This window comes from Somniosus microcephalus, chromosome 25, assembly GCF_052327205.1.
Source record: "Somniosus microcephalus isolate GS21.2 chromosome 25, FLI_Smic_1.0, whole genome shotgun sequence".
NCBI lineage: Eukaryota > Metazoa > Chordata > Chondrichthyes > Squaliformes > Somniosidae > Somniosus > Somniosus microcephalus.
Window position 1 is genome coordinate 44,766,094 of NC_141011.1, and position 20,421 is coordinate 44,786,514.

The 20,421-nt window shown below is 44.8% G+C and overlaps 1 protein-coding gene across 1 annotated transcript in view; it reads right to left on the minus strand.

Moving 5' to 3' along the window:
* Positions 1-1,893: 1,893 nt before the first annotated feature.
* LOC147100757 (putative pleckstrin homology domain-containing family N member 1) overlaps positions 1,894-20,421 on the minus strand; it is a 60,034-nt gene continuing 41,506 nt past the window's right edge. Inside the window, exons 9-12 of the mRNA XM_085967299.1 lie at positions 12,883-12,969; positions 10,130-10,205; positions 8,231-8,307; positions 1,894-7,657 (exon numbers count right to left, since the gene is read on the minus strand). Of these exons, the coding sequence (XP_085823425.1) occupies positions 7,574-7,657; positions 8,231-8,307; positions 10,130-10,205; positions 12,883-12,969 (324 nt within the window). The 3' untranslated portion in view covers positions 1,894-7,573. The remainder of the gene's footprint in view (positions 7,658-8,230; positions 8,308-10,129; positions 10,206-12,882; positions 12,970-20,421) is intronic.

Consider the following 20,421-nt stretch of genomic DNA (forward strand, 5'->3'; position numbering starts at 1 on the left):
CCTTGGAATAGTCAAGCCTAGAGGTAACAAAGACATGGCTGTGGGTTTCAGCAGTGGATTAGCTGAGGCAAGGGTGGAAATGGATGGTGTTACCGAGGTGGAAATAGGCGGTCTTAGTGATGCCATCTTTCCAATTACTTGGTAAGAATTGCAAATTTCTTTTATATGCCAGCCTTGAGATTGGTTTACCACAAATTATCTACTTTTTCTCGCTCCAGGCAGTGGGCATCCCCCACACAGCCTGGCACTGCTAGGTTTAGTCACTGCCCATATTTTAACCGCTCCCCCACCCACGTCTGCTAGGCCAGGGGTGGGGGAGTTAGAATCTGGACCCATTAACTGAGATTGGCGAAGGGTGTGAGGTGGTCTACCTCCTATCACCCTGGGCCAGAATTGAGGGTGTCTCTCATAAGCCGCGAAATGGCCCATCAAAAGGGAAGAAAGCTGGGAACAATACGTTCAAAATGATTTTTTTTTCTTTTTGATTTGCTGTGTAAGCTCAAAAACAGAATTTACAGCAGAATATTGGAAACCAAACAAAAGTTAAGCTCTTTGGTTTCCAACACAGAACTTTGCTCCTCAGTTCCCAACAATGGAAGTGAAATCATGGAAAGTGCTCCCTCTATGGGTTTTATAGCTCACTACACTATTGTGCCCAAGATCAGTGACATCCAACCTATGACCCTAGACCACCTGCAGGTCCCAATCTCTATACAGCGCTCGACGCCCTGAGGGTGAGAAAGGGCTGATTTAATGCTGTTGTCCCATTGATGAATAAATCCTACAGGTGAACACCCAAATCATTCAGTATCAGCAACTTGAGGTATGAAAAGAAAGAAAATAGGAAGAAAAGAATTCTAAAAATCGAGGTGTCGGTGGACCGGGTGCCAATGTAGGTCAGTGAGCACAGGGGTGATGGGTGAACGGGACTTGGTGCGAGTCAGGACACGGGTCAGTGAGCACAGGGGTGATGGGTGAACGGGACTTGATACAAATTAGGATAATGGCAGCAGAGTTTTGGATGAGCTCACGTTTATGGCGGGTGGAAGATGGGAGGCCGACCAGGAGAACATTGGAATAGTCTCTCTCTTGATCTCTCCTGCCTTCCACCCTATCACAGACCTTCCCTTTTGTACTTTCCTCCCCTTCCCCCCCTTTCCCTGCCCCTGCACTTGCTTAAAAACCTGTTCCATCTCCAGCTTTTTCCAGTTCTGACGAAGGGTCATCGACCTGAAACATTAACTCTTGTTTCTCTCTCCACAGATGCTGCCCTGACCTGCTGAGTATTTCCAGCATTTTCTGTTTTTCTTTCAGATTTCCAGCATCCGCAGTATTTTGCTTTTGTACTGGAATAGTCAAGTCTGGAGCTAACAAAAGCCCGGATCAGGGTTTTCTCGAGCAGCTGGGCTGAGGCAGGGGCAGAGTCAGGCGATGCCATGAAGGTGGAAGTAGGCGGTCTTTATGATTGAAAGGGTATGGGTTCGGAAGCTCAGCTCAGTTTCAAATAGGACGCCGATGTTGCGAACAGTCTGGTTCAGCCTGAGACAGTGGCCAGGGAAGGTGATGGAATTGGTAACTATTCCATTCCTTTCATGTAACTAATTGGAAATGGAGTTTGTGGCAGGGAGCCGAGAACAAAGGCTTTGGTCTTTGCAATATTTAATTGGAGGAAATTTCGGCTCATCCAGGAATGAATGTCGGACAAGCAGTCTGACAAGACAGAGGCAGCGGAGGGGTCGAGAGAGGTGCGGGTGAGGTAGAGCTGGGTGTCGTCAGCGTGCATGCGAAACCTGACGTCATGTCTTCAGATGACGTTACTAAGGGGCAGCATGTAGATGAGAAACAAGAAACTGTTATTTTGAGTGAAACAAATAGTTAACAATATTTTTGAGATTTCTTTCATTTTTAAAATATATTTATTGAGTGAACACTTGAATAATTAACAAATATGTCACTTTTGGAAGTGGTATGTGATCATTAAAAAGAGCAGCAAAAGTTCAGCTGAAGGCTGATAGGCAATTTTGCAAACTGAGCACGGGTTCAAACACTACAAATATCTTTCAACCTAAAAGCCTACTTTCTTATGAATCAAAAGGTATTTCTCACCAACACACATCTCTGAACATCCTACAAGGCTATGGACCAAGAGCTGGAAAGTGGGGTGAGGCTGGGTAGCTCTTTTTCGGCCGGCACAGACACAATGGGCCAAATGGTCTCCTTCTGTGTCGTAATTTTCTATGATTCTATGATTCTATCTAACTGTAGGAACACAGGAACAGGCCATTTAGCTCCTCGAGCCTGTTCCGCCATTCAATGAGATCATGGCTGATCTGCGATCTAACTCCATATACCCGCCTTTGGCCCATATCCCTTAATACCTTTGGTTAATAAAAATCTATTAATCTCCGATTTAAAATTAATAATTGACCTAGCATCAGCTGCTGTTTGCGGAAGAGAGATCCAAACTTCTACCGCCCTTTGTGTGTAGAAGTGTTTCTTAATTTCACTCCTGAAAGGTCTGGCTCTGATTTTTAGACTATGCCCCCTAGTCCTAGAATCCCCAACCAGCGGAAATAATTTCTCTCTATCTACCCTATCTCTTCCCCATATCATCTTTCAAAGGCTTTACAAAGTTTATTACTTTTGGAGCATTATCTAGTAATTCTTGGAGTTTGCCGGCTACATTTTTAGCCACCAACATATAACGTGCAGTGCATCCCTGTAACAAGGAGCCGTTCACACAGCTTCCTCCTCCGATTCTCTTTCTTATCGTTGCTGGAGCTCATCCGGCACTAACTCCAATCCTCCTCGTCTATCCTAGGAAGTTGGTTACTCATCATTAAATCATCACCACACGGACTGCAGCGGTTCAAGAAGGCGGCTCACCACCACCTTCTCAAGGGGCAATTAGGGACGGGCAACAAATGCTGGCCTTGCCAGCGACGCCCACATCCCATGAATGAAGAATTTTTTTTTTTTTTAATTGGTTAATGGCTTCACATATTATTTCCTCCCCCTCCCAATCCCTTTGCTCCCCTTCTCTCCTAAAGGTGCTGATTCACACTGGGGGGGGGGGGGGGGAGGGGGGAAATTCCTCAGACCCCAGCTCTCCTACACAGTCACCAGCAGTGCCCCAGTACCTTGCCCGAGCGTCTACACTTTCTGGGAGGAGGGGAGAAATTGGGGGAAAAAATCTTCCCACTTATATGATGTTCAGAGTAAAAAAAGAAAAACACACATCAGTGAGAATGACCTACCCACAGTGCAAATTAAAAGGTGCAACGAGCATCTTAAAACTATGTACAGCAGCTCACATGTCGTTCTTTCAGTTCTGTTCCATTAATCCACACCAATGGTTGTAATCAGCTTGACTTACAACAATGACCCAGGGTCCATAATATATATTTATTAATTTCATATGAACAAAGATCAAATAATGGTTCCTAAGGTCATCAGTAGTTACTACCTATATAGTCTTTACTTTTAAACTACACAATTCTTAAATTCTATCTAAAGGTCATTACACTTCATTATATGAGGACAAGCCACCCAGCCTCCTCCTGTGAAGCTTCTAATGGCTGGCTCAAAAGCAGCTTTGGCCTAAGAGAAGTTCAGCTACTGCGCCTTCCCTAGGGAATATCGTGTGGCGTATGGAGACCAACAGAGAAAGGGGAAGAAGTAAAATAACTTAGAAAGCAAAAGGAAGAAAGAAAGAGCGAGCATTTATATTGCACCTTCATGAACTTAGGCCGTCCCAAAGCGCTTTTCAGCCAATGAAGTACTTTTGAATTGTAGTCACTGTAGGAAACTCAACAGCCAATTTGTGCACAGCAAGGTCCCACAAACAGCAATGCGATAATGACCAGATAATCTGTGTCAATGATGCTGGCTGAGGGATAAATATTGGCCAGGACACCAGGGAGAACTCCCCTGCTCTTCTTCGAAATAGTGCCAATGGGATCTCTTACATCCACCTGAGAGGGCAGACGGGACCTCGGTTTAACGTCTCATCTGGCAGATGGTAACTCTGACAGTGCAGCACCCCCTCAGCACTGCACTGGAGTGTCAGCCTAGATAATATGCTCAAGTCTCTGGAGCGAGACTCAAACTCACAACCTTCTAACTCAGAGGTGAGATTGCTACCCACTGGGCCAAGGTTGAGAGGGATAAGAAGTAAATTAACTTAGAAAGCAAAAGGAAGAGTAAAAAGGATCCAATGGCATGAGCTAAAAGAAGGGAAGGATATTTTCCAGAATTAGGTTACAGTATAGTCACTAGTTGTTAATAAGGGACTGATAAAATTAGCAAGTGCGATCACAGAGATATTCCAGAATCTGGTCAGTACATATCTGGGTTAACTATATGACAGAGAATGCTATACAACATACAAACACCTGTAAAACATAGAAATAATTTACAAATCTAAAAGAGAAGACAGCAGGGTTGGAAAAATCCATTTGCCGAGTGCCCTGTGACAAGTCCAAAGCTGTGGCTGAGCTGAGAAACAAAGTAATTTTCCAGCCTGTGTGTTAAATCAGTCATTTTTGTTTGCCTCGGTCTCTAATCCTTCTTTGTTTCCTTTTTCCTCCCCTGTTCTTTCCTCTGCTGCTGAGAGCACGGGCCTTTGTCCCGGGTACGATTTCCCAGGTACTGGCCGCACGCTTACCCGAGCAACCATTCCCCATGTGGCAGCCTGGAGCAGTGCGTTTCCTCAACCGTCGCACACCCATCATCGCCAAGGGCCGAACCTGATGCCCACATACGTTCCCCTTCCAGCAGTGTTTAGCAGAAAGGAACCTGAACTTGAATCCTGGCTGACCTTTTCTCGTCCCAAGCCCAAGAGCACAGGCCAATTACGGTGCCTCGAGACTGGGGATTGGGCCTCTTTTGTCCAAAATGGCTCAGTGCCTTGCTGTCCACACATTTGTCCACTTCAACCACAGGCCCATTTGGCTTTGTATCTTTTATTCCTTATTTTAAGGATTCATGTCATGGCTAGAATATCAGTAATACATTGTTGGTGAGCAGAAAATAAATGTGATGAGTTCTGCAGAACTTTCATTCAGCCAATGGTAAGAAGCTTAACCCATAGAATCTTACAGCACAGAAGGAGATCATTCGGCCCATCGTGCCTATGCCGGCTCTTTGAAAGAGCTCTCCAATTAGTCCCACTGCCCTGCTCTTTCCCCATAGCCCTCCAAGGTTTTCTTTTTCAAGTATTTATCCAATTCCCTTTTGAAAGTTACTGTTGAATCTGTTTCCACCGCCCTTTCAGGCAGTGCATTCCAGACCACAACAACTCGTTGCATTAAACAAATACTCCGCATCTCGCCCTTGGTTCTTTTGCCATTGATCTTAAACCTGTGTCCTTTGGTTACCGACCCTCCTGCCAGTGGAAACAGTTTCTCCCGATCCACTCTATCAAAATCCCTTAAAAAAAAGGCTTTAAAAAATATTTTCCAGCCCTGGAACATTTCATACACAGATCTAAAAGATTATAAAAAATAGAAAAGATTATTCCACAGTCATTATTAAATGAAACGTTGTATAATGTATTCTTATGGGGTATGAACTTTTCACCCATATTTTAATCTACAAACATTGGGGCATGGTAGCCTAGTGGTTATGCTGCTGGACTAGTAATCCAGAGGCCTGGACTAATAAATACCATGTAGTTCATGAGTTCAAATCCCACCACAGCAGCTGGGGAAATTAAATTAAATAAAAAATTGAGAATAAAAAGCTAGTATCAATAATAGTGAATCATAGAAACTATCAGATTGTCACAAAAACACAATCTGGTTTGCAAATGTCCTTTAGGGAAGGAAATCTGCTGTCCTTACCTGGTCTGGCCTATGTGTGACTCCAGACCCACAGCAATATGGTTGACTCTGAAATGGCCTAACGAGCCGCTCAGTTGGCAAAGTAGGTATGGGCAATAAATGCGGGCCTTGCCAGTGATGTCCACATTCCGTGAATGAATTAAAAAAAATTCCCTGTGAATAAACTTATTGCTATCAAAACTGAAGCAATACCTACAAGGCAGCAAGTTCCACTGTCTTTAAACTCTGACTAATATAGAATGGCTCTCCTTTGAATGCTGGAAAAAGGTAAATTTCTTGTTTGGAAGTTGGAAGGTTAAAGAGCCTCAACACCAGGACCTTTAAAAAATAGTAGATGTGAAGAATCATTAGCAAACAGTTTCATTTGTTGATTTTTAAAAATATACATATATTTTTTAATTTAAACTGTAAAGTGCTGATGACGTCACCAGGGGAGCGTTGCGTTACGGAGCCTGACATTGCGAGCCACTCTCTACTGATCTTAGTTCAGCTTCCTCACACGGCTGGGTTTAGTACCTCCTCCTAATGTAAAATTCCAATGTCATCAGCAGTGCTAAATTAAGAAAAGAAAAAAGAAAAAAATAGCACCTCCCAAACCCACGGCCTCTACCATCTAGGAGGACAAGGGCAGCAGGCGCATGGGAACACCACCACCTCCGAGTTCCCCTCCAAGTCACACACCATCCTGACTTGGAAATATATTGACCGTTCCTTCATCGTCGCTGGGTCAAAATCCTGGAACTCCCTCCCTAACAGCACTGTGGGAGTACCTTCACCACATGGACTGCAGTGGTTCAAGAAGGCAGCTTATCACCACCTTCTCATGGGTAACTAGAGATGGACAATAAATGCTGGCCTTGCCAGCGACGCCCATATCCCAAGAACAAATTAAAAAATCCTTTTTTTTAAACTCCTTGCCAGTCGGAAAGCAGTGACACATTCTGGGCTACAGTTCCATGGGTGCCAGGTACCACTCTGTATCTTGCTTAAAATGGCCTTTCTCCGTTTGTGAGGGCGGAGTATAACAGCCAGGCTTGGCTCTGTCTTCGCCCAACATCTCCACACACGCAATTCCCAGGGTAACCATCAGTAGCAGCATAATGACTATAGCCCAGGGGTGCTGAGGGTATGCGAAGCTCCCCTACCACAATCTCGGGTGAGATCAGCTAGCACAGTACAGGTGGGGATTGAACCTAAAGCCTTCCTGGTCTGTAGGATAGACGGTGCTCTTACTGAGAAGGGCCACTGGGATAGCTCGGTTTTCTAATTTTAAGTGATGTTCTGATGACTGGTGGCCGTAGTAGTCCAACCCATTGTAGTTCTAAAAAGCTGTTATGATTTTGAGACTAAGACTTCCCACATACCAAGTTAGGAATTTCAGCTGCAACGCTGTAAAGAGTGAGACAGAGGGGGGGAACATGGGATGAAGATCTAAGCTGCCCACTCTTGCAGTCAGTTTCAGAGTGGCATTGGCAGAGGTCAGGAAACAGGTTGCCCATCGATCTCCATTTGGTTAGTGATGAGTTGTGGGACAGGGAGGCCAACGATGAATGTCTTAGAGAAACAAGGTCCTGGTGACTCACTAATTCAGACAGTTTCAAAGCCAATGGAGGTGTTCGAACATTGCATTAGCGTCTTCAGCATCATAGTTCTGAAGCCTTCACAGTTTCCAAGTGTAAACTCGTCCTTAGGATATAGAGCCTGAGTCGTGAGTCTGTGCAGTGACTACCTTAGTAATGGCAGCTCCTCCTCTTCTTGGGTGGCCTAGGTGGGAGTTGCCCATTGAAAGGCAGAGTGCTGACGCTATAGTCCGGCTGACAGGGAGACACAAAATAGCATCAACTCATTAACGAGATATCTTGAATCATGGTACCTAAAGACAGTTTGAAATACCATTGGGGTTTCACTACAATTTAACATTGGAGGGTATTTGATAGGATACATCAATTAAGGTTAATTATTTCTATACATGGAAATTTATGGTTAATTTCAGGCAGGGAGGCTTGCTCACTGGAAATGAAGTCTGCCTGATTATCTTTCCATTGAAATAAATGAATAATTGGTGCTGGCTCCATTATGATTGTGTGTTTCCTGCCCACCTGATTTCCCTCTGTGTGCCGCACCCAGGCAATCTAATATGCACAAGTACAATAAGAGGAAAAATCTCTCTCACATTACATAAACCTGGAAATGAAGCCGTGCGATAAACACATACCGTGCTTGTATCAAATTCCTTTGCCCTCTAATTTAACAGTTTAAATTAAACGACATGAGTACAGACTGGTTAAACCTCCGAATGATAATATCCCACACAGTTTAATTTCCAGGCTTAAAACAAAGTTGGAATTTTCAATTTCCACAGAAGCTGACTTTTTGCAGTACAATACCTTCTGGAGGTGGAAAAACCACTTTTTATATTCGCCTGGCTTTGCACAAGAGACCTTCACAGGCTCCATCATATTACCTAAAAATAAGAATTCACATTTGTGACAAAACAACAACAACTTGTTTTATATAGCGCTTTTAACATAGTAAAACGTCCCAAGGCGCTTCACAGGAGCGTTATCAAACAAAATTTGACACCGAGACACATAAAGTGATATTAGGATAGGTGACAAAAAGCTTGGTCAAAGAAGCAGGTTTTAAGGAGCGTCTTAATGGAGGAAAGTGAGAGATAGGGAGGCGGAGCGGTTTAGGGAGGGAATTCCAGAGCTTAGGGCCAGGGCAACTGAAGGCACCAATGGTGGAGCGATGAAAATCGGGGATGCGTAAGAGGCCAGAATTGGAGGAATGCAGAGATCTCGGATACTCTAAGGTACCATTATATTCCTTAATCAGCTTGAGTTCTACTTTACAAAAGCAAAATACTGCGGATGCTGGAAATCTGAAATAAAAACAGAAAATGCTGGAAATGCTCAGCAGGTCAGGTAGCATCTGTGGAGAGAGAAACAGAGTTAACGGGCTGGATTTTGCCAGCCCTGGGGAGGCGGGTTTGGAGGCGGGACTACCAGGAAAATGGCAGAATCTGGGGGCGGGTGCCCATCCCGCCCCCAACCCGCCTCCGTGCCATCTTTCCAGGAGGCGGGTAGCCAACCCGCACTGGGAGCAGCCTCCCTGAGGCGGGAAAGGGATTACAGCCACTTAAATGCTTGTTAACAGGTAGTTAACAGGCAGTTAAGAGGATTATCCCCATTTTTCCACCAGAGGCATGGGCTTCCCAATGTCGGAAAACCCCGCCAGGGTCACCGAGGCGAGCAGTGGGTCTGCGGGGTGCAAAAATGCGCTGTGGAGGTAAGTGATGGGTGCAAGTGTGGAGAGGTGAGTATGTGAGGTGAGTGAAAAGTGTTAGAAAATGTTTACTTACCTTTGTTTCTTCCTGCAGGCTTCAACAGTTGGAGAACCGGAGACTGCGGCATCTCAATGGCAGAGATGACAGATGGCTGCTGCATTCTCTGATGCAACAGCCATCTAATTTCTGCTCACAAAAGAGGTTTGATGAGTCTTGAATACAAGGACTCATCAAACAACAGAGAATGTCAGTGTTTGACAGCTTCACAGAGCTGTCAAACGATGACAATTCATCTGTCAATATTTTTTGACAGATGAAACGTCATACGCTGACGTTCTCTGTAACCGGCTTCCCCTTAATTGGCCTGCTAAGCCCGCTGGGCGGGCTTAACAAGGTCAATCAAGGGAAAATAGCGTGGGTTAGCCACAAGTTGATGGAGGTGGGACTGAAACCTGATAAGCAGCAGTCCCGCCTCCAATGCACCTCCATTGGCAAAATCACCCCCAACGTTTCAGGTCGGTGGACAGATCTCACCTTAAAAAAATAGTAATGACACTGAACAGAAAAAATAAAACTGAGCTGGGAAATATTGTTCTAGAAGACAAAACCTACTAAACAAGGTCATCCTGAAATTCTTACGTGCACTTTCCAGCACTGGATAACAATCAGGGGCAGGAACATTGGTTGACATGAGGGGTGCTGAGGCCAATTGTAGTGCTCTAAATGTTGCCCCAGATGAGATTAGGTAAATTAATACAGACAGGGATCAGATACGAGACCGTCCTAGACTGTAAGGCTCAGAAAACCACAAGGCAGTTACCCACTCAGCTCCCAATTGCAAAGTCCTGGGGACTTACAAAGTAGACTCATTAGAACAGAGGCTTATCTTAGTGAGGTTAGAGATTTCCACCAGATATAATATCAACAAATAATGGAAAGAGTGTGTTACGTATAATGGAATGCATAAGAACAGAACTCATGTAATGAAATGACTGACCTGTAATTTCAAACTCAAGGTGCCCTTCACGAGCTGATCTTTCCAAAGCTCTGATGCTTTGAGTAGGAAGTCTGCCCTGTGTGGGACAAAATAACTATTAAAGATCCCTTTTTCTTCAGTTCTATCACCCTACTCTTTTATTATGAACATTAGGCTTTAAAGACACTGATTATCTTGACTTCTATGCTCTGGAACATTGGGATCTGACCAAATCAGCTTGGCTGATGTCATCTATTTGCTTGAGAGAGTAGACAACACACAGGGTTCAATACAACAAAACTGTATTAAAAAAAAAAATTACTAAGAAATAAATCTTCAACATGGCAGGAATCTGGAGATAAGCACTTGCCATTAATTGCACTTTTTAAAATATGTTAATTTTACCACGGCAGCATTACTCTTCCTATATCACCCAGTCTTCCCCCTTTTTAGCCACCTTCTCTCCTGAAGGTGTCAATTCCTGTTGGAGTATGGTCCTACTGGCAACAGCAGCACTCCAGCAACTCGCCCAGGGCTTGTCCTTCATGTGTGAACCGAGTTAGTGAATGCCAGTGGACTATTTGACTATGCACAAGTGAGCTTGGTCCTATCCTTACCTGACAATCACACACATACATGTTTTCCGACAGGGGTCACTGAACGTCGGTCAGAAGCGGGAACCCTGTCTGTTTTCCCCGCCCCGCCCCAGCTCAGGGGTATTGAGGGCTATTGTAGCACCCCTACTGATGAGATCCTGTGTAAAAGATCCATTCATTGAGCCCAGACCGGGGACAAAAGCTGGGACCTTCTGATCAGTATCACCCCACACCATACATTGATACAGCAATCCATCAGCCAAGCTGGTCTGAGTCTCCTAAATTATTTTGAGGCGTGAGTATAAAAATAATGTTCATTGGAGGGGCTCTTGCAGTGATAAGAACTCTGGAGTGTGGCAGATCTTTCAGGGCAGACAACCATCCACAAGGAAAGACTATCAGTGTGGACTAGATTCAAAGCCGGTTCTCAGAGAACGGTCTGCTTAAAAGGAAGTAAAGAAAGACCTGGCATCTATACAGCGCCTTTCACGGCCTCAGGACGTCCCAAAGCGCTTTAGGAACACAGGAACAGGAGAAGGCCATTCAGCCCCTCAAGCCTGTTCCGCCATTCAATGAGATCATGGCTGATCTGTATCTTAACTCCATATACCCGCCTTTGCCTTATATCCCTTAATACCTTTGGTTGACAAAAATCTATCAATCTCAGATTTATAATTAACAATTGATCTAGCATCAATTGCTGTTTGCGGAAGAGAGTTCCAAACTTCTACCACCCTTTGTGTGTCGAAGTTTTTCCTAATTTCACTCCTGAAAGGTCTGGCTATAATTTTTACACTATGCCCCCTAGTCCTAGACTCCCCAACCAGCCGAAATAGTTTCTCTCTATCTACCCTATCTGTTCCCTTTAATATCTTGAAAACGTCAATCAAATCACCCCTTGACCTTCTAAATTCTAGGGAATACAGCCCTAGTTTGTGTAATCTCCCCTCGTAATTTAACCCTTACAGCCAATGAAGTGCTTTTGTGGTGATAGTACTGTTGTAATGTAGGAAAGGTAATGCTTACCCACTGTGGCTCCCAGTCTCCCAAATAATTCTACTCTTTTATGAAATTACACTAATTATATTAGCTAATTATAAATAATAAATATCTCAGTCTATTTCCTGCTATGTTTACAACAACAACAACTGCAAATCGCTTTTAAATTGGGAAATATCTCAATGAACTACGGTGGGGGGGGGGGTGGGCGGGGGCGGTGGGGTGGTGTGGGAAGAATAGATGAAAGTAAGAATGGAATAGAGCTGAGCCATAACAGGAGAGTTAGGAGAGAGCTTGGTTTTGCAAAGATTTTAAAAGGTGGGGAGAGAAGGGGAGAGGCAAATGGATTTAGGAAGGAATTCTGGAGTGTGGGACGGAGATGACTGAACGCTCTGCCACCAATGGTGGGATGAAGGGAGGGGAGATGTACAGATGGCCAGGGTCAGAGTCCCAGAGGGCATGAAAGGGGATATAAGGCTGGAGAAGGTTGCATTTGCAGAGATAAGGTGGATTGAGGTGTAGAGGGATTTGAAGGTGAGGATGTGGATTTTAAATTTAATGCATTAGGGAAAAGGGAGTCAATGTAGGCCAGTGAGGATGAGGTCAATAGATGAGCTGGGCTGATGGGCGAACGGGACTTAGTGCAGGTCAGGTTACGGCAACAGAGTTTTGAACAAGTTGGAGATCATGAAGGGTGGAGGACGGAGGGCTGGCAAAAGGAGCATTGGAGAAATTGAGTGTCGAAGGGACAAAACTGTGGCTGAAGGCTTTGCTGGTGGTAGGTGCGGTAGGAATGTTGTGGAGGTGGAAGTATGTGGTGTTAGTGATCGATAGGGTGTGGGATTGGAAGTCCGGCTCTAGGTTGAACAGGACATCAAGGTTTTACGTGGCCTGGTTCAGCCTGATTGTGTGGCCAGAGAGAGGGTTTGAGCCTGTGGAAACTCCATGGATTGTCTCAGTCTTAGAGATGAAGAAATCTATGAGCTCTTTGAACTTGTTATTGGAAGTGTCAGTGGCGGGGAATGAGGGAAAGAGATTTGAGAAGGTGGTCTGTCATGGTGAGAAGGAGCTATGGGTTGTCCTTGCCCTGCAGGATGAACCTGAAGTATTTTCTCTGTGTCGTGCACCTACACATGTGCATGATTTTAAAGTAGGAACTGACATAAAGGAAACACTTACTTCATACTGAACAGCGGTTTTTTGCTCATCGGTGGAAAGTATAATCAGATCGTCTGGGAATAAAACCATGATCCTCTCTTCAAACATCTGCATAATTTTAAAAAAAGTTGAAAGAGAAAATTGAAGCTGAGAAAACGTGCTGATATTAACGAGAAACGGTGTTGATATTTATAATAGTATACGATAAGCAACATTATTGGAGTACTAGAACAGGCCTTTTTAAAAATTCATTAATGGGATATGGGCGTCGCTGGCAAGGCCAGCATTTATTGCCCATCCCTAATTGCCCTTGAGAAGGTGGTGGTGAGCCGCCTTCTTGAACCGCTGCAGTCCGTGCTGTTAGGGAGGGAGTTCCAGGATTTTGACCCAGCGACGATGAAGGAACGGACGATATATTTCCAAGTCAGGATGGTGTGTGTGACTTGGAGGGGAACTTGGAAGTGGTGGTGTTCCCATGCACCTGCTGCCCTTGTCCTTCTAGGTGGTAGAGGTCGCGGGTTTGGGAGGTGCTGTCGAAGAAGCCTTGGCGAGTTGCTGCAGTGCATCTTGTAGACGGTACACGCTGCTGTTGGGAGGTGTCAAGAAGAGGCCAGGGACTTGTCCACAGGGCTGCATTACACATCTGCTGGCAGCTGTTTTAGCACGTTGGTTGAGGCTGAGGAATTGTGCCTCTCAGCTTCAGGCAGTACATGGGAATCCAGTGGGGAGAAAAATAATGACTGTCTTTTTCAGAATAGAAGCCATCTATTAGACTTCTGTGTCTTTTTTTCCCTGCTGTTTCACAATAAAATTCAACCAATATACATCAAAAGTAGAACATTCAAAATTACATGACCAATAAAACCCAAAGTAGGAATGGAATAAAACTCAGAGCTGAAGGCCACAAAAATGGACAGGACCAAATCAATTACTGTCTGAGATCATCAAGTCTGGAGGAATAGGCATCGCCCAGTGGAGTGGAGAGTATCTGCAGAATCACTCGAAGCACAGATATAGGGCCAGTCAAGGCCCAAATGGAACACCCACCAAGAATGGGGAAAACATAGCCTAGAAAACTAAGAAAGCTCCTGCAATAGTTTAGTGGGTAAATGAGCTATAAAGAGTAGGAAGGTTCTAAGTTTGTGTTGCCTCAGCATCTCTGAGCGAAGGAGAAGGGAGAACATCAGTTTGGAGTTCCACCCCTGATCACTCTATAGTGACTCCGTCTGGAAGGTGCATGGTGTGTTAACATCGGGTGAGGACAGGAATGCAATTGGCTGTGATTCTCTCCATGGTCAAGTCACTATCCAGGCCCACACATGAATAATGGCCCCTTGACTAGGTACAAGAGGGCTGTAGTGACCGGGGGAACTGTATTCCAGCAAGAGCCAGTGCCTTAAAAATGTCTTAAAAATAGACAAAAAAGAGAATGGGGGCAGAAACCTTCAAGAAAAACCATAAACATAGACAGTGTCTGGAAGTAGCTGAGGGACTGAAGTGTCCAGGAGAGGAAATAAAAAGGAAGAAATAAAGGAAAGGAAAGAATGAGGCAGAGACCACTGGAGGGTGGGTCAAAGAAAGAGGCAGAGAAAGGTGCAATCCAGAAAAATGTCTATGTGCCTTACATAGAACCATGGAAACATAGAAGATAGGAGCAGGAGTAGGCCATTCGGCCCCTCGAGCCTGCTCCGCCATTCAATGAGATCATGGCTGATCATCCAAATTCAGTAGCCGGTCCCTGCTTTCTCCCCATACCCCTTGATCCCTTTTGCCTTAAGAAATATATCCAACTCCTTCTTGAATATATTTAATAAGTTGGCCTCCACTGCCTTCTGTGGTAGAGTATTCCACAGGTTCACCACTCTCTGGGTGAAGAAATTCCTTCTCATCTCTGTCCTAAATGGCTTACCCCTTATCCTTAGACTGTGACCCCTGGTCCTGGACTCCCCCGCCATCGGGAACATCCTTCCTGCATCTAGTCTGTCCAGTCCTGTTAGAATTTTATAAGTTTCAATGAGATCCCCTCTCACTCTTCTAAACTCCAGCGAGTACAAGCCCAATCGACCCAATCTCTCGTCTTACGTCATTCCTGCCATCCCAGGTATCAGTCTGGTGAATCTTCGCTGCACTCCCTCCATGGCAAGAACATCCTTCCTCAGATAAGGCGACCAAAACTGCACACAATACTCAAGGTGTGGTCTCACCAAGGCCCTGTACAACTGCAGCAAGACATCCTTGTTCTTGTACTCGAACCCTCTCGCTTGTGGCATGGATTTAGTGGCATAATGATGCCACTATTTCTTTGGGCGCTATAGAATTCCAGCGTGTTTGTGCTTGCAGTTCCCGCATGGTAGATAGAGTGGAGGCTAAACCTCTCTTTGGAGAGGGACAGAGAAATAGGGGGCTGAGCTATCCCAGGCTGCTCTCATGTATCTCCCAATGGACAACTACAGAATGATGTTAGCATCGGCTTGGACCATGTTGCCTGGCTGCCTTTTCAGTTGGGCATGGTATAGAAGACCAAAAACAATGGGTGAGAAATATTAAAAAGAATCAAAGGTGAGTGTGGGGGAGGGAACATATAATGAAAGACGAAAACATATAGTTTAAAAATTAGCCTTTAACTACCACATACACATTTATCACAATCGTGCTAGGCACAACAGGAAATATTTTTGTTGTAAATTTCGCGAATTTTTGAAGAACAGAAGTATTTACGGTTAATTCTGTGTTTGACCTTTGACGTCACATTCAGTGCTGTGGCCAGTACTTTCCCTCTGCCGTGCGCAATGGCAAAAATCTGATTTTTATCTACGGCTAACTGGTAATATTCTCTCTGTGTTCAGTAGAGAGAGCAACACAGTGTTGATATTTAGTTGAGTCTTGAAGGTGCCAGGAGCTGACATTAAGGCAAGGCACTACCCCTCCTGTTTCATGTCAAACTTCCAGGCTTGCCGGACTCTTAACCTGACAAGGAGAGGGGCCAATTTTTTTTTAATCCATTTTGTTTTGTCGATTCTGTGCTCAACAAGGTAATGGGTTTTAGGATGGATGCCATTTCGGACACCCAGAGCCATTATCAGGTATACAGTTAAATGCAGAGTAAAGCTCGTTGTACTTAGCCTCAACAGTATCGCTCAACACTAACTTGTACTGCATCAGTCGACAGTTTTTTGTTTTCCTGTGACTTTTCTAATTGTGATTGTCAATTTAGTGCCAATTAGTGATGACGAGATAGCTGCGCTCCTCCAATTCTGATCTCATGCACGTCCCCGATTTCAATCACTCCACCACCGGTGGCCGTGCCTTCTGTTGCCTAGGCCCTAAGCTCTGGAATTCCCTCCCTAAACCTCTCCACCTCTCTACTTCTCTTTCCTCCTTTAAGATGCTCCTTAAAACCCACCTCTTTGGCCAAGCTTTTGGTCATCTGCCCTAATATCTCCTTATGTGGCTTGCTGTCAAATGTTGTTTGATAATGCTCCTGTGAAGCGCCTTGGGATGTTTTACTATGTTAAAGGCACTATATAAATGCAAGTTGCTGTTGTTGTTGACTCCGTGCTAGTTTTGTGCTGCAGCTTTATGCCTGCAGGAACCTGAATTTCTCATAGGAACCTTACAGCTTGCAGACAGTGCAGACTTTCATCCTACCAGTCTTGGCTGAATTTGAATCTTGGTCCTGGAAGGGAAAAGCAAATGTCTAACCCACTGCACCCATAGGTACTAACTTAGGGGGAACCGAGGGTGCAACTGCTCCCCCAAACAATAATATTGGAGGTGCAATGTGTAAAGTCTGTGGGTTGTGCAGTTAATAAATACACAGACTTCAGAAGTAACAAACAAACAGGTCTTTACTATTCGAAGGTCAGGGCGAATCTGCCCCAGCAATCCTGCCACAACACTTATATACTGGTGTGGTCACTATCGGTATTACAGTATACAGAAGCCAAACAAATCGTGCCACACCTAAAGTAGTTCTCTTAAAGGTGAACGGTTACATTCAATAGTTCCCTTAAAGGTAGACGGGTACATACACTACAATCCTCCTTTTTTAGCTTATTACTTACAGAGTCCCCGTTAAACATACATATCTTCAACTTCCTATAAAACAAATTACAGATATAATCTCGGTGGAGTCAATGTCATATAAACAATTTACAGATATAATCTCGGTGGGAACAGTTCACAGGTTCAGTCTCTGCGGAAACAGTTCATAGATTCAGTCTCTGATCTTGACTCGTTCCGAACAACATTTCTTTGGTGTAGCCGGTTCACCTGGCTAGCGTGACTCCTCCATAGCCTTTTTCTTGACGTAACAGCTTGAACTTTCGTCCTGTTGAACCAGCAGTGCGGACTTTTACAACCAACTGGCTGTCTTGACATTTTCCAGTTTTTCAACTAATTTAGCTCCTTTCGTAGTGTCCCGCCTGAGATGGTAGAAGTGCTAATATTTTAGACAGTTATTATCTTCTGCTTCTTCTTTTTCTTTTCTGCCTTTTTGAAACTCTCGGAGCTCCTTTCTCGGCTGCCAGCTGTAGCGCCACCAACTCTCTATGTTCCTTAGACCTTAAGTGCTTCATCCGGATTTCAGCACTTCGGGAGTTTTCATCACAAGCTGGGCAGACCACATCCTCGTAATATTCAGTGTCGCTCAACAGGTCATGGTAATATTCGGGTTCGTCCTGAGTTAGGCCAGCGAGAGAGCCTTCTTCTTCCTCCTCACCCGTCTGGACGTTAGCTAACGGTGGTTCCTTCCCTAGACATCTTTCTTGAAAAGACTTCTTCATGCATTCATATTCATCCCGCTCTTCCTGGGTTATCTGCCATTCCTTCACGACGGACCTCATTTGTGAGTTCAATACCTTCCCTTCCATCGGGAATTGCGTTATCAGGCTATTTAATCCTTCTACTGAAGTAACGGTTTCCACATTCTTCTGTTCACCTTGACGTGATTCAACGTACTTTTGGCATCCTTGTAAAATTTGTGTTGCCACCTCAGCTATCTTCATGACTTTTGAGAGCTCCGAACTCGTTCCCCCTGAAGATTGAAGCTCGTGTTCAGATTGTTCCCCTTGCAGAGTCTTGTCCTTCAGCATATGAAGGAGTTGGCTGACCGTTAACTCTTCCCTGGGAACACGGTGGATCAGAGTCTTCTCCATTTCATCCACCTTTTCCTCCAATACTTCCACCTTCTGTTCCTCTTGAACTTTGGCTTTCAGCGCTCGGAAAAGTTGCGCCCTGATGCTCTCTAGTTCATGTTCAGGGACCATTCTTACAGTCTCTGAGTTTCTTACAGTTTCCTTTTCTTCCACTGAAAGGATTCCCAGTTGAATCTGTTCTTCAAGTTGTTGAACCTCGGTCATTGCCGCCTCATATTTGTCTTGGGTGTCCTTCAATGTTTTTATGAGTTCTTGGACATCCTGTCTTTCATGCTCTGCCATGTTTTTCACCTCTAATTTCTCATCTATGGATGGAACTTCTACCGATGAGTCTGTCTTGGCCTTGAGCTCATCAAGAATTTCCTGCAGCCTTTGGACTTCTTGCTCATGTTCAACCTTTAGTTGTTCATATGCTTCTACTGAAACTAGCTTTTCGGAGGTTGCCGAGCTAACCCCCTCCAGAATTGTAGCCTGGGCCTGTTCATACTGTTCTTTCAACTTCTCACACTCTGCTTGTAAGGAGTCGTAGAGAAGAACTGGAATAAAATCCTGGCTTCCTGAAGATTCCTCTTCCTTTGGTTCGTTCTGTAAATATTCTAGTTCCTGAACAGCATCAGGGGAATGTGATTGGTATTTGGCCACAATGGCTCTATGGTCGCTCTCTGCTTGAGCTAGCTGTCTCTGTTGTCTTTCCAGGTTCTCCCATTCGGTGTCCCAGAACCTTTCCATATTTTTCATCTCTTGTACGAGACGGTCACGCAACTGTTCTAATTGTTGTCGTACTTTGACATAAGTTTGCGTCCGAGCTCGGTGTTCTTCCGTCGTGGATGAATCCTTTGCTTGAACCGGCTCAGAATTCTCTGTCAACCTGGAGTTCTGCTCTGCCGCTTTATTCTTCTTGGTACCATAAGTCCTTCTGCATGTCTTCGTTTTCTTCCCCATCGTCGGCAAGTCCCTTTTAGCCTTGTCTTCCATATTCGAATTGGTCTTATCATCATCCATTTCAGAATCTGAGCTAATAGCTTGCACCGAGTCCTCCCTCATTATGGCTTTTAGGTAATGCCATTCCATGTCTATTTTCTTAATCCACTCCCGTCCTAGAAGTGGTGGTCCTCCCTCAGGTAATATGTACAAGTTCATTCTTGGGTGTCCTTTACCCCTATCTCTCACCTTGACTCTTATTTTCCCCACGGGGTATACGTTATGCCCCGTGTATGTCTGTAATACGAACTTGGTATTTCTTAAAGGTATGTGAGAGAATAGCCGGTGGTAGTCCCTTCGGTTGATGACTGATAGAGCTGATCCAGTGTCCAGCTCCATTCTTACTTGGACTCCAGCTATTTTTAGTATGACCCAGATGGTCTGTAGATCCGTTTCTTTGCCCACATTGTGGATTCTCAGACTACCCAGCTCCTGGTTGTTTGGGTCTGAGTCTGAATTCTGTTCGTCTGAACTCTTCTCAGCCACCTTGTGTACCTTGTTGTACTTTTCTTGTGGTGGCTTCCTTTGATTGTTGGTCTTTTTCCCAGACCGGCATACCTTCGCGATGTGACCCAGTTTGCCACATTTCCTACATTCTTGGTTCTTAAACCAGCATTGATTCTGGTCATGCGTTGTCTTCCCACAACGGTAGCATTTTGTTGTGCTTGAAGTAATTTGGTCCACCCCGAGTGCCGCCGCCTTTAGTTGCATTTCCGCCGTTCCTTTCGCTGCGGCTTCGTGCAATGCAGCTATAAGGACAGCCCTGTCCAGTGTGAGGTCGTTCTCTTCCAGTAGTCGCTTCTGCGTCCCTTCTTTGGACAATCCGCATACGAACTTGTCCCGCAGCGCTTCTGTCAGATTCCCTCCGAACTGGCAGTATTTCGCTAGCCTACGCAGCTCGACCAAGTACTCCGCATTGCTTTCGTCTTTCCTCTGCATTCTTGCGTAGAATTTGAATCGTTCAGCCAGCATCAACGGTGTGGGGTTCAAGTGGTCCTTCAGCACAGCCACAATCTCTTCAAAGGTCTGATCCGCTGGTTTATCTGGTGCTATTAGATGCTTCAAGAGCCCGTATGTTTTTGCCCCCATCGAGTTTAGCAATGTTATCGCCTTGTCGTCTTCCTCTATTTTGTTGGCTTCGCAATAGATCTCTATGCGTTCCACGTACGTGGCCCAGTCTTCTATTTCAGAATTAAAATCGTTAATATTCCCTCTCTTAGGCATCTTTCTTCCCTTGGGAGCAGCACCAGTATTTCTTTAAGTATTCTTATTTATTTGTTTATTTTTAAGATGGCGGTTTTCCCGCGAAAATGGCGGTTTCCCGCTCTTTCCTTCTCTCCCCGCCCACTTCACTGGCGGTATGTCAGTTAAGATGGCGGTTTTCCCGTGAAAATGGCGGTTTCCCGCTCTTCCTTTCTCTCCC